The sequence below is a fragment of the Alexandromys fortis genome, unplaced genomic scaffold, assembly GCF_014885135.2.
Source record: "Alexandromys fortis isolate MF-2015 unplaced genomic scaffold, M_Fortis_MF-2015_v1.1 scaffold_61, whole genome shotgun sequence".
NCBI lineage: Eukaryota > Metazoa > Chordata > Mammalia > Rodentia > Cricetidae > Alexandromys > Alexandromys fortis.
The window spans coordinates 705,034-719,735 of record NW_026067962.1 but is presented as its reverse complement, the minus strand read 5'-3'; the positions used below and the strand labels follow the sequence as shown (position 1 = coordinate 719,735).

Here is a 14,702-nt window from a genome sequence, read left to right as displayed (position 1 = left end):
AGACTTCTGTCTGATGTGGGGTTAGTGAAGATCTTTTCCTATTCTGTAGGCTGTCATTTTGTCTTGTTGACCATGTTCTTTGCTTTATAAAAGCATTTCAGTTTCAGGAGGTCCCATTTCTTAATTGTTTCTCTCAGTGTCTGTGCTACTGGGGTTATATTTAGAAAATGGTCTTTTGTGCCAATGCGTTCAAGTATACTTCCTACTTTCTTTTCTATGAGATTCAGTGTGGCTGGACTAATTTTGAGGTCTTTGATTCATCTGGACTTGAGTTTTGTTCATGGTGATAGATATAGGTCTATTTTCTTTCTTCTACATGTTGATATCCAGTTATGCCAGCACCATTTGTTAAATATGCTTTCTTTTTTTCCATTTGAAATTTGTTGCTTCTTTGCCAAAGATCAGATGTTCAAAGGTGTGTAGATTAATATCCAGGTCTTCCATTCAGTTCCATTGGTCCTCCTGTCTGTTCTTATGCCAATACCGGGCTGTTTTCAGTATTGTAGCTCTGTAGTAAAGTTTGGAGTCAGAAATTGTGATGCCTTTAGAAGTCCTTTTATTGTACAGAATTGTTTTGGCTATCCTGGTTTGTTTGCTTTTCCATATGAAGTTGAATACGATTCTTTCGAAGTCTGTGAATAATTTTGCTGGGATTTTGTTGGGCATTGCCTTGAATCTGTAGATTGTTTTTGGTAAGACTGCCATTTTTACTATGTTAATTCTACCTACCCAAGAGCATGGGAGATCTTTCCACTTTCTAGTGTCTTCTTCAATTTCTTTCTTCAAAGATTTAAAGTTCTTGGCATACGAGTCTTCCACTTGTTTGGTTATAGTTACTCCAAGATACTTTATGCTATTTGTGATTTTGCAGGCAAATGGATGGACATAGAAAACATCATTTTGAGTGAGGTAACCCAGACCAAGAAAGACAATTATCAAATGTACTCACTCATAAGTGGCTTTTAAACATAAAGTAAAGAAAACCAGCCCACAAATTCCAATCCCAGAGAACCTAGAGAACGATGAGGACCCTAAGAGAGACATACATAGATCTAATCTATATGGGTAGTAGAAAAAGATGAGATCTCTTGAGTAAATAGGAGCATGGGGACCTTGGGAGAGGGTGGACGTGGAGAAGGCAGGCAAAGAGGGGAGTAGAGAAAAATTTAGAGCTCAATAAAAAAAGAAGAGGAAAAAGTACTCTAATATAATCCTGCATTCCATGATTTGCTCACCCATACCTGTTTGCATCATTCAAATCTATGGGTTTACATAGAAAGATAATTTTATCACTCTTGTGTGGACAGCTATGATTTATGCTCTCATTCCTTATCAATCAGGGTGCAGTCAAATATGGGAACTGCAAACAGCAGAACGTCACATTTTCGACTGCACGCCCTTCCAATAGATAAATTCCTTTGCCTCACTGATTGCCACTTGGCTATTTTATGTATAATTCTCCTATTTTGCATCTTAATTAACAAAATTAAATACTTTCAGACCAGTTTTCTATGAGCAATCAATTTATTGTGTACAGCATTCAACTTCCAAAGTTTAAAAGACCAACCGCTTTACCAGGGACTTTTTTATATTATGCTCCACTTCACCTGCCCTCCCGTCAGTTCTCTCCAGTTTTGCATTTTCTGTTACTTAGAATGTGCACATATTTATATTTGCACAGCATGTTATATCTTATCATTAGCTTGTAGCATAGCTATAGGATGGGATACGTTTTAAAAATGAAAATACGGGCTTTAAAATGCAGTGATGAGCTGAGTTACAGTTGTTTCTCTTGTACTTTCCTCCATTAGATGCAATCACATCCAATTTGAAAAGATCAACTCAACAGCCAAAACAACTAGATGTACACTTAAAAACTTAGAAAGGTTTTTACTTATCGAGGGTGTGTTGTGCATGTGCACAAACACACACACTTGCACACAATTCCACATCAAATTAATGCTCTGTCTGTTCAGGACTTTCTGTACCGAAACCATCTTACTTCTTGGACTTTTAAGCATAAATAAAAACTTACAGACAGATTTAATGTACCATTTTGGTAAACGTATTTTGGGGAGATTCTCAATGATTTAGTATTTCCGTCTATAATCTAATTCAAAATTACGCCAAGTATTGCTATTCAACTCACAGGACAATATTAAATAAAAGCAAAGACTCTAGATAATTGAAAACACTAACCAAGTATCTACTGGTACAAAACCCAACTGTACCAACTGTATTTATTTAATGAATTATATTTAAGTGTATTTTCAATGAATGGAGTGATTTCTTCACTTTTGATGATATATAAGTATATACTATATCTACTTACAGAATTTTTCTAAACTCCCTACACGGTATTTTAACAGATGCGTTTCTGATAATATCTACTTGATTTAAATATCACCTAAAGATTTAACAGTAGCAGCTACCAGTTTATATTGTGCATGCTTTGTCTAAATAGCCCCGTCAGGTAGATATGCAATTCTTAATATAAAACTTTGCTTGCATTCCAAATATAGGAAGAACATTCTCCGTTTCTTAGATGCGGAACGTGATGTCTCTGTGGTCAAGAGCAGTTTTAAGCCTGGTGATGTCATACACTATGTGCTGGACAGACGCCGGACACTAAATATTTCACATGATCTGCACAGCCTCCTGCCTGAAGTTTCCCCAATGAAAAACCGCAGGTTTAAGACCTGTGCTGTTGTCGGAAATTCTGGCATCCTGCTAGACAGTGAATGTGGCAAGGAGATTGACAGTCACAATTTTGTAATAAGGTGAGCATCCTTCTGTTTTGTGAGACTGTAAGTATGGTAACAGCCTTTTTCTTAGAATCCTGTAGGACCTGATTGAAATTCATATTAACATTAGGAATTATTGATAAGTCTACCATTTATGTGTCATATCCTTTGCAGTGCTGTTCACAAACAACCCTTTATTTTGGTTTAGAAATTTAATTACTGTATCATTGGAAGAAAAGTTGATTACCTTGGAGTAGCATTTCACAAGAGAGTTTAAAGACAGAGGCAATGATTACATTAATTCTATTATTACACACAGAGACAAACATTATTTCTTATACCTCTTTCAGTCATCATTTTCATGTAACTTAATTTGTGGAATGAAGATTATTATGTAGTGTTGTCAAAGACATAAAGTAATTTTGCTATTTTTATTAATAATTACTTAGCAGTTACAAAAAAAAACCTAAGTTAGTGAGTTTGTATCTACTATCCTGGGTCAAATTGTCTTTATTGTTCTTTATTTGTGCTAATGGAATGATATGTTCTTAAGTTTAGCTTTCTCACATAATTGAACACCCTCATTTGTTGTTCGTTAGTGATCAACATATCTGACAAATCATGTGTTTGGTTAACTTTTTATTAACTTCAAGAAGTAAACAACTGATCATAAATGAAGATGTTAAGCAATTTTATTCAGTTCTAGCATCTGTACAGTTTTTGTCATGTCTTATATCCTTAGGTCTCATTCTTTTGCAACAGTTTGTATGTTTGCATAGCCCTAGGATCTGATCAGCTAATGATTACAATTTTCAGTCTAAGAATCTTGACGTCTGTGTTTTGTAGAGACAAAATTCTCTTTCTTAGTCTAGAGGAGCAATAGGCAACATCAATCCCCACACTCTTCTACTATGGACAAGTAGAACTTAGATCACAATGCTACTCTGCCTAGGTAAATGTTGAGAAGCAGGGGTCTGCCTAATGTTGTCTCTTTTCTGCTTTTAATGACCTGGGCACTTAACTTGGCACCTAACTGTTAGACTTACATTTCATATATTCTGTTTCAGATCGCTTACCATCAGATATATTTGATCATTTCTAAGGAAAGCAAACTGGTAATATCCAGTATGATATTTTCATATTTGAACCCTACAGTCTGTGTCTTCATTATGATTGATTTGCTTTAGTAATGATTGGCAGGTGTATGTGGGGACTTATTTTCTTTGCTGGAACAGAGTTGTCTCTCATCTGAAAGACAAAAGAAATGTGGTCATACATCCTCCATGAGAACCCATTTGAATCCGGCTATATTTGAACCTCCAATCTTGTATGGCTAGCAGATGAGTGTTTTGTCTACTTAGGAATTCACAAGTATTCTGCTTTCATCTGCAAAGATTAAAAGGCAAAGTTCATTGCTTCAATAGCTAACAATAATTGTTGGAAACTACTGTAAAAGCTTTGACAATGAGATTGAAAGAATTCACTGACCAATGGCTTCTCTTCCTGGAGGTTTCCAGTTGCTTTCTTTCCCAGAGAAAGGACCTAGATGGACTAAATTATAAATTATTAGATGTAGATATATGCCACAGAATGTTATTACAGCATCAACTGTCCATACTAACGTATTATTATTTAAGCTTCAAATTCCTTTTTGTGGCAAATGTACATGGGAAAAATTATATTTATCATAAAGTAGCCTTGTTCCATCACCGCCCTTAGCACTACACTGTCAACATATCAGCAATTTTCATAGACAATATTTTCAAATGGAAAGATAATGGCAGTCACCCTGCTACCATCCTTCTTTGTTTAGAAATTAGTCCTTAAATGATCTCCTTTGCTTCATGCTTTCTCCTTTATTCTGAAGCTAGACTCCACCTTAACTGCAGCATCTGAAACATTATTGCTATTTTAATCGTCTCTGCTTCTTTGCCTTTGATGCTTAAGTTTAAATATATATGTATATATACATATATATCTGCCTTTTTGTTTTGATTAAATGTACATTTTTTTTTTTGGTTTTTCGAGACAGGGTTTCTCTGTGGCTTTGGAGCCTGTCCTGGAACTAGCTCTGTAGACCAGGCTGGTCTCGAACTCACAGAGATCCGCCTGCCTCTGCCTCCCAAGTGCTGGGATTAAAGGCATGCGCCACCACCGCCCGGCTTAAATGTACATTTTTTTACTTATCTATTTTTTAAAGTTTTAACTTTTGTTGTTTTGTCTTTTGTTTGCTTGTTTGTCTGTTTGTTTCTAAGACAGGATTCCTCTGTGTAGTCCTGGCTGTCATGGAACTCATTCTATAAGTCCTGCTAGCCTCAAATTCAGAGATCTGCCTGGCTTTGCCTCCCAAGTGTTGGGATTAATGACATGTGCTGCTGTGCTCAACTTTATAATTTTCTAATTAACATATAATGACATCACTTCCACCTTCCCTGTTCTCCTTTTAAGCTCTGTGATGTCTCCTCCCTCCACCTCTTTCCATGCCTCCCCACCCCTCTGAAACTGATAGCCTCTTGTTATTATTTTTGCATATACATACATAAGTACATACATACCACCAATCAAGTTCATTTTTATTGCTGTGTGCGTATGTTTCCAGGGCTCACCACTTTGTTTTGGATAACCAATTGAGAGTTCATACCTAGCAGAGGCTAATTCTCTCTTTCAGTAGTCATTAGGTTGCCTGTAGTCCTTTTCTGGGGGTGGACCCAGTGAGATTTTCCTCTTCTCATGTTAGCATGTTTACTAATATTGTAAATGTTCAGGATTATGTTGCTAGCCCCATTGGAGGGGTCAGAGGTGTAGCATTCCTGTCATTGCTAGTAGACAAAATAACAATAACCTTTTCCCTCTGCCTCTTACAGTCTTTCTGTTCCCATGTTGTAGACATAGCCAATGGAACTGGGCTCCCACAACCCATTTATCTCTGTAATATCACAGTTCTGTATCTGTGATATTAAAAAAAAATCAGTTGTGGTTTTCTGTAATGTTCTTCTTTGATGAGGGAGGAAAGCTGCAATTTCACATGGATACCCAATGTAGATACCTTTCATAGTGCAGTAAGAAATTCCACTAGTCTAACAAGGCAGTACTATATAGGCTCTCTTTGGAGATCCGTAACTTCACTAGACTAGGGAGTTGGCTAAGTTTCTATTTTCCTGGGTGATTTTCATACTGTTGATGTTCTATTAGTCCAGTTAGACACCTGTTGGTTACCATCAACATTTGATTATTATGACTACACTTTAGGATACCTTGCTATGATAATCCTTATTTTGATTCATATGGATAGGACTATCTTGCTTGTCTTGGTAGCTTGCATAGTACTTTCTGGTATCAAGAAAGCTAGACTGCAAAAAAAAAAAAATAGGGGATTTTCAGGTTAGAGTCAGTCAAATCTTTCAAGTCTCTTGCCCTATGACTGGGTGTGAACAAAATAGAGTCCTTCAACTGCTGAGAGATGATCCAAAAACAAGAAGAAACATAAACATAGATATGTTTATATGTATGTACACACACACACACAAACACACTCATGAATATAAACTTAAATGAAGTTATATCACTTGGGCTGACTATACGCCTGTATAATATCCATAAATTATCAAAAAACCCCACTATCAATTTTCTGCCTTATTGTAAGTCTTCTCATCCACATGCAAGAGAGATCCTCTGTCTACATAAGTTGTGTCTTTCAAGGGTAAACGATCATGGAGCTTGTATCTCTTACCATAATTTTAACTTGCTTATTCACAAAGAAGTGCATGAAAACCTCTTCTGACTGACTCTTTCTTCCCATGAAAACATTTTCGAACTTACAGTAAAATTATTTCTCGTTAAAAATTTATAAAGTGTGAGTTACAAAACAATTTTTGTAATGAGTTGAAATAGCATAAATTAAGTGTTCTCCAGCCTATAGCTAGTCTAGAGGAAAGAGGCTAATGTGTATGTGAATATTTGAAGTCTTTTCATAACTAATTTATTTTCCTAAGTTGCTCTCTTATCTGTTATATTATTAACTTAATGACACAAAATATTTTAACATGATAAACTGGGCCAAATCTTTTGGGATGTACAAGCCAGGCATCTATTAAGTTAACACTGAACAAAGGTTTTAAACAGGCTGTCAACAAGAAATAATTGACTGCTCTTTGGGTGTTTGAAGCTGGTCAATACCCTTAGCTCTAGAACTTTAGAAACCTCTCTATACTATGTGAACCTATGTTTACTTAGTGTTTAATAAAAATTTCATAATGATAAGGTATATAAGCTTTTATCAGTATTATATAGGAAACAAGGCATGTTTAGAAAGCAAGTAAAAAACATCTTTTTTTCGGTTGCTTTTTATCATAAATATTTTTTATTGATTTTTATTGAGCCCTATATTTTTCTCTGCTAAGAAACATCTTAATGATCATTTTTTGACTTTTTGAACATTTTCTTTACTTTAAAAGAATAGAAATTGATGTGTTCCAACTTAGTGTATTTTATGTAAATCTTGTCAGGATTTTCTGCTTTCCCAAGAGATAAAAAACACTTTATTTTTCAAGTTCCAATTTAACTATGTCCATTTTAGAAAGGTTCTGAATTAGTTGAAGAAATGCTTTTTATCCCGAAGCAGTTCAATTCATTCTTTTGGTTTTTATTAGGGATTTGTTGGGTGATCATTTCTTGTACTGTACAGGATAGTTGAACGGACATATTTGGAACTTGTCTTAAATACTCAGGGACTAAAAATAGTCATTTGTTGAATGAAAGAACAGATAAGACATTAGTATTTGTTTACCATTAAATACCACCTGATTTTGCCTATGTTGGTTTATCAATTAAAATCTATCACTCCAAACAAGAAAAAATAAAACTATAAAAAGAAGTTAAAAGTAAGCAAGAATAATATAGTAGAAATAAATCATTGTCACTTATGAATAAAGATTGCCACAAAGGTATATGTGATGCAAAGTCCTGAATATTAGAATGAGAACAATTCTCAGTCATGTAATAGCTATTGAAGTAGTGCACTTTTATTGTGTCTGGTACTATGAATAAAGAAGTGGGTTCTCCTAGTGTTTATAGTGTTCTTTGTTGATTTTTTTCAAAATATATATAGGAATATATATATATAAATATATATATAGGAATATGAAAATGAGAAATGATGTCAGATTTATAAATATTTTCCCCTAGAACATGATGAAAATAAATTGAATCCACCCTGAGGATACTGATTTGTATTAGGTAGGTGGAAGATGTAAGACCTAATACTTTAAATACACAGCATAGCACATAAGCCAAGGATTGAGAACGTGACACTTCTAGTAAACAAAGAATGACACTACCCTTTTGAAAGGGTTCAGTCTATATTATATTTTATGAGTTATTTTTTACATTTCTCTCTTTTACTGAGTATATTTACTTCATTGTTCCCCAGTCATTTTGGGCTAACTCCTAGAAGTCCTGTTGGTGATAATTATCTCCAGGAAACTAAATTCTAATTTGATTGTTGAACACCAACAAATCTTGATAATAATATGTGTCCCAGAGTTCTTATCTTCTTTAACATCGTATCATTCATATGCACAATCTGCCTTTCCTTCACAAGTACCTGTGGATTTCTATTACTGTTTCTTTGTGCAGTAGTGGCATTCTTTCCATTAAAGGGTCAGAAACATATTTAGAGTTTATTCAAAATTGCATTCTTCCTTAAAATGCTTCCATATTTATTTTGAGCTGGCTAGAACATTTGTAATGTTTCAGATATCTGATTCACTTAAAGATGCAATATACACCTGCACATATGCACAGACTATTACTTGAATGGTTTCTTGAGTAACCTATGTTTCCAGTTTGTTTATTTGTATCCCACTTGGCTTATTGGATAAAGTGTTTGTTGAGGGAGAGATGAATTATATCTAGTCTGCTTTTATAGGGCACCAGCTAGTGTAGTGAATTCACAAGATTGAATTTGTCTACGTAGTATGTTTAACTTGACCTTTCACTTTAAAGATAATAAAACTTTTTAATCATAGATAATTATTTGGCATCGACCACATTTTTATTTATTTATTACAATTGTAGTAAGAAGTAAGTTGACATTTATCTAGGCTACGACATGCAAATGGCAATCTTTTGCTCTAAGTAGTTTCCTTTTGGAAGAATGCTAGGGGAGTGTAAATGGTATAAGTCTCTTGTCTTGGCTATTTACTTATGAGGCTACAAATCTTAATGTCCCCATAAATTTTGGGATAAGCACAAGAAAACACCAAAGTCATTTTATGAGCATGGAACACATTGAAACACATTCTTTTCCCCATACAAATGACACTCACAGCACTAATTAGCACAATTTATCAATCAATTGTATTAAAATCTTTAAAGTGATTTGAATTTTCCTGAAGTCCAATACAACTTCTTCTGTAGGGTACTTTACCATCTTTTATGTCTGCCAAAAGTGCATTATAAAATAAAAATGCTGTAACTGCTGTATCCCTGATGTGAGTACATAAGAAGTTGTTCCCTTCGCACTGAATCACTCTTACCATGGATTCTGAGTAACTGTTTCTTCTTAATTTTGTCATTTTATTCCTTATTAATCTTGCTTTTATCCATTCTAACCTTTTTTCTTATCTTTAGCCTAAATTACTTTCTCTTAATGTACTCTTTTTTTTTTCCTTTAGTCGCCTCTACCTACCTCGTCGACTTCGAATTGCATTGTTAAGGAATAGATTACTTTAAAAAACAAGGGAGGTTCAGAGATACAAAATACTTGATCTTACACTGTAGGTCAGGATTCCAGCACCAACCGGATGCTCCTTACAAAATTGAAATCTCAAACTTGATTGAGACCTACGGAGTCAGAATGTGTATTATTATGTGTTCCGGTGGTTCTTATGGTGTGTCGTAGGGAAGCTGGAGCTAAACATATTTCTTTTCTCTAGCTTATGCATTTATGGTCTAGTAACCAGACTGGTGCACTGAATTTTACATTGTTTAAATAACTATAAGACCAATAAGGGAAAACTGTAAATTTCATCAAATTTTGCTTTTTTTGTGTTGGTGTAATCTTTTTTTTATTTTATTTTTTAAAATTTATTTTACATACCAACCCCAAGTCCCATCCCTCCTCTCCTCCTGCTCCCTGTATCTCCCTGTCACAACCCCCCTTCACTCCTTAGAAAAGGTAAGGCCCCCCATGGGGAATTAACAAAGCCTGGTATGTCAAGTTGAGGTAGGAGACAGGACCAAGCCCCTCCCTGATGCATCAAGTCTTACCAAGGTATCACACCATAGGAAATTAGCTCCAAAAAGTCAGTTTGTGCACCAGGGATAAATCCTGGTCATACTGCCAGGAGGCCCCAAGAACAGATGAAGCCATGCAACTGTTACCCACATTCAGAGGGCCTAGTTTGGTCCCATGCAGACTTCCCAACTGTCAGTCCGGAGTCCATAGCTCCCACTATCTCAGGTCAGTTGTCTCTGTGGTTTGTCCCCATCATAATCTAGACCCCACACACCTTGCTTATATAATCCCTCCTCCCTTGCGTCAACTGGACTCCAGGAGCTGAGCCCAGTAGTTGGCTGTGGGGCTCTGCATCTCCAATTGAGTTTTGCTTAAAATGTGTTTATATACAAGTTTTACAATATTGAGTTTCAAAATTAGTAATTAGGCCTTCCTATATTATCATCTATATTCAGTAAAATAATCATGAGGTCTAAAGTAAAAAAAAATGAACAGGGAAATAATAGAGCTAACAGATGTTATGACTCAAATGGACTTAANNNNGTGTTCTGCCTGTGTATATATATACATATATATATGTATATATATATATATATATATCTGTACACTGTTTGTACTTGGTACAACTGAAGAACAGAATAGGGTTTCAGAAACCTTAGAACTGTTACAGTTTTCTGTGAGCTTCTATAGGAGTGCTGAGAATCAAATGTTGTTTCTCTGGAAGAAACAGCTAGTAATCCTCTAATCCACTGAACTGTCCCACCAGCCTGATTATTTTACATATGCATGTATATTCACACACACACACGCGTGTGTGTGTGTGTTTGTATAAAACGAATATGCGAATATCTTGCCGATCATGGAAACTCAATGACTAGACTTGAAAAGTCTTATTGTCCAACATAAATCACACATTCATTACCTAACTTTATCAAATACATATAAAGTTGACACTGGGTAAGAGAATCTGGATGAGACAGAGTAAGCCATGAAGGAATCTCATCTAAAAGGGCAAAGGAACACTGCTTCAGTAGACAGGAGTATCTATAGAATGCAAATAGCTAAACACAGGTTTAAATGTCATGAAGGTATAGATGTCCTGGGGAATGTGATGTAATATGGTAAAGACGGCCCGTCTGTCTAAGAAGAGGGATGTTTCACCCAAGAAAGAGATGAAATATGGAAGAATCAGATTCCCTCGAGAATAAAACATTTTGACTTTCCCCTGGTGTGTAGTTTATGACAAACATTAAATCACACAACTGACCTTTACTGTGTGCTATCATTTATAAAAATAAAACTTAAATAAAAGACTATTTGCTAGAAGAAACAAAGTTTCCTGGTTATTGCAAAGGATAGCTTTAATTCTTCCACACGTGCACACACATTTCTTAATGGCAATTAAAACCCACAAAATGTGTAACAGAGAGGCAGTCCAGAAAATGAAGAGAATGTTTAGCATTTGTATAAATTCAAATAACAATTTGTGTTTCAGAGACAGGGCCATGTCTTAAATAGATTTGGCCATTTTATTTTACATTACTTTTTGCTTAACATATTTTTCATAATTTAATTCTAATAGAATTTTACAGCTTTAAAATAATTACCTTTGTATGTTTTAGCTACATAAAATTATATTTAACTAATTACATTTAATTATAGTTAATTAATTATGTTTAACATAACATACATAAAATTATGTTTAATTATAAAATCCATGTCCTGTGTACAACCCAGACTTCAATTTTATTATGATCAACGATTCTAAATTTTAACAATGCAAATAGGAAGTTTATTGTGGATTGCTGCATGATATGAATATATTAGTTTTTGTAGTTATGTTAGTTCTAAGACAAAGGGACACTTAAAAAATAATAATCAAAATGAAAATGAAAAATACTAAATCTATTTAAAACATGTTTACTAATATATCTAACATATATAACATCATATATATATAATGTTAAAAATTAGTACATAGTGAAAAGCTTCACTGATATTCTTATTTCAGTGAAAAAAAAAAATCCAGAAATGTAAATAGATAGAACTTGACCAAAAATCAAATTGATGATGCCTTCCAAGAGCCCTAAAATATTTATGTTCATTTACATGTCCTTTCCCATTGTAGAAATCCTGCCAAATGGAAACAATTGCCTAACCACAAAAGCCTTGTTACTTTGCACAAAAACAATCAAGAAATCACTGGACGCTTATATAATTAATCATTCTCTAGGTGGAGAAGAGAAATAGAAGTTCCAGTAATAACAAAACACAAGTGTTTTCCAGGGTCATAAGATAACATAAGAGTGTGGGTTGCTTTCAGTTTGGGTTCATAAGGAAAATTACATGCAAAAGGAAATGTCAAGTTTTGACATATCTGTTGAAGAATAATCATGTGATATTAATTATTACCTGACATTTTCAAATATCTCAAGAAATACCCATTGGAGTCTTGGTTTGTTTAAACGAAAAGAAATAGATTTAAAATTCTAGAAATAAGTATCTATAAATGGAGTGAAAATGCTATAAAAAGTGGTTACAAAAAAAAATCTCAATAAGGGTGTCTAGTGGAAGCAAACTTGAATTTTAGGTCAGAGTACAGAAGAAGAGAGAAAATTGTGCTGGGGCAGCATGACTCATCATGGCAGAGAGGTTCTTATATTTGTTTGTTTTATTTTGTTTTTGTTTTTTTTACACAAAGTGCCACCAAATGACCTGTTCCTTATTCTTCCCATAGATTTAGAAATATGGTGTCAAATTTATGTAAAGTTAAACAGTCACCTATTAAGTCTCTAGTACATGAATGCTATATTTAAATTTTTTGATTCAAAGTTAAACACAAAATTTTGAGTACATAATTACTTTGAAGTTTTTTGTAATAATTTTCTGTCAGTCACCTGAGTTATCCTGAAGTAGTTCAGAGAAGAAATCTCTTCTGTTGAACTCTACCAGAGTATAGGGAAGGACTGTAGCTCCTGAAGCAAGGGTGTGGAAGAAAATGTATAAGAGAGTTCTCACAGTACACAACCGTGATGAGAAAAAGTAGAGGAGCTACCACTGTCCAGTTGAGAAAGGTTTGTTGAAGTTGGGTATGTCTGAGTTTAATTGTAAAGAGGTAAATATATAAGGGGAACAAGCAAAATTATGTGATCTTTTTCAACATTGATGGACATGGTGAATAATCTTTGTGTGTGTCCATACAAGAGTGCATTGGTTAATGAGAGTTAGTAAGACTGAAAAGGGAGGTGGGACATGTTATACAGAGTGAAAGGACTTAAGAAGATCGAGATTAATTTTGCACAAGTTCTGGGAAGACATTCAGCTGAAGAATTGTAGGAATAAATGTCAGGCTCAATAAGATGTTTAAAACAATAGATTAATGAAAATGAAATAAAATTGATTCAGGATAAGTATGAATTACCATACAGTAATGATTAATACTGAGTCTGCCATTACATTCATTTTTTCTCAAATTTAAGGATATTTGCACATATGCAGTATTTACATGGCTGGATCCTGTCTAATCATAGACACTTATGTCTCACATACTCCTTTTCGACATTGCCTGAAGGTATTTTTAGTGAAGTGGTAGAGCATAGCATTTTGACTCTGACTCATCACTAGCAACATCATAATGTCAGAAAGCTTCCAGATATTAGCATGTAGGCTTTGTATGTTCACATGAAGGATGCTCAAACTGTAATGCTGAAGACAGTCTGCAAACTTCCAAGAGGAGAGAGAAACTAAGAGAAAGATTTAGGGATAAGAAACTGAGGACAAGGAAAAAAAATAATGTAGTAATACTGTGAATTTGCATAATGAGAAAAACACAAATGGCAAGATGAGTATGCAACGCTAAGAAAAGGCTCGATGTCTTTATGATATATTAAACAGAATCATGGAGAATGTGAATTCATTCTGGCTGAAAATTCTAAGGTGCTTCATACATAGGTTAATCTTCCACATTTCTTCACAGAACAAGAAGTTTAGGGCTTTCTTGTAAGTGCTCAGAGACTAGACAGAAGAACCACACATACTTCTTTCCAACTCAAATTCTAACAATATTCCTAATACAGAACTATGTGAAAACACGTAGAACTTTCACTGGTAAAGATAAATCAGTGTTGTTCCAGATTGAGAAGAATTAACGGAATGTTTATTATGAAACTACGGACATCTCTAAGTTATATTCTAACTTTCAGGGACACCATGAAGGGCAAAAGGGAGAATCCCCCATTTTAATGTCTGATCTCTTTCAAAGGTACCAAGAATTCTCAGGTGTACATCAAGACTGTATTTTTTTTTTTTAAATCAAGGAAATCCAAAGTAAAACCACAAAGCTGAAATGTATATGGCTGAATAGATTTTTATGGTCTATGGTCTATACTATGAGAACTTCTTTTAATTAAGTTCTTACTATGAACAAAAGATATGTTTGAGTATCTTTAAGACAAGTAACCAGGAAACTCATGAGTTACTACATTAAGTGCCTTATCATCTTAATCAAAACGATACAAAATTATAAATCAAGTATTCAGGCACTACCTCTTTAATTTAACCTTCATTCAAACCATATCACTGATATTTTCAAGTACATTGAAGAAATAATTTGTGTCTAATAATTCTGTCTGTATTTAGAAGAAAAATAAAGGTTTCTAGTACAAATGTAGTACAATGTTGTTATTAAGAACAATTATTCAATAAATATATAATATCCTTCT

The 14,702-nt window shown here is 34.2% G+C and overlaps 1 protein-coding gene across 1 annotated transcript in view; it reads left to right on the top strand.

Moving 5' to 3' along the window:
* The window catches only part of St8sia4 (ST8 alpha-N-acetyl-neuraminide alpha-2,8-sialyltransferase 4), an 89,046-nt gene that overhangs the window by 12,841 nt on the left and 61,503 nt on the right, over window positions 1–14,702 (top strand). Inside the window, exon 3 of the mRNA XM_050153435.1 lies at window positions 2,523–2,780. Within this exon, the coding sequence (XP_050009392.1) occupies window positions 2,523–2,780 (258 nt within the window). The remainder of the gene's footprint in view (window positions 1–2,522; window positions 2,781–14,702) is intronic.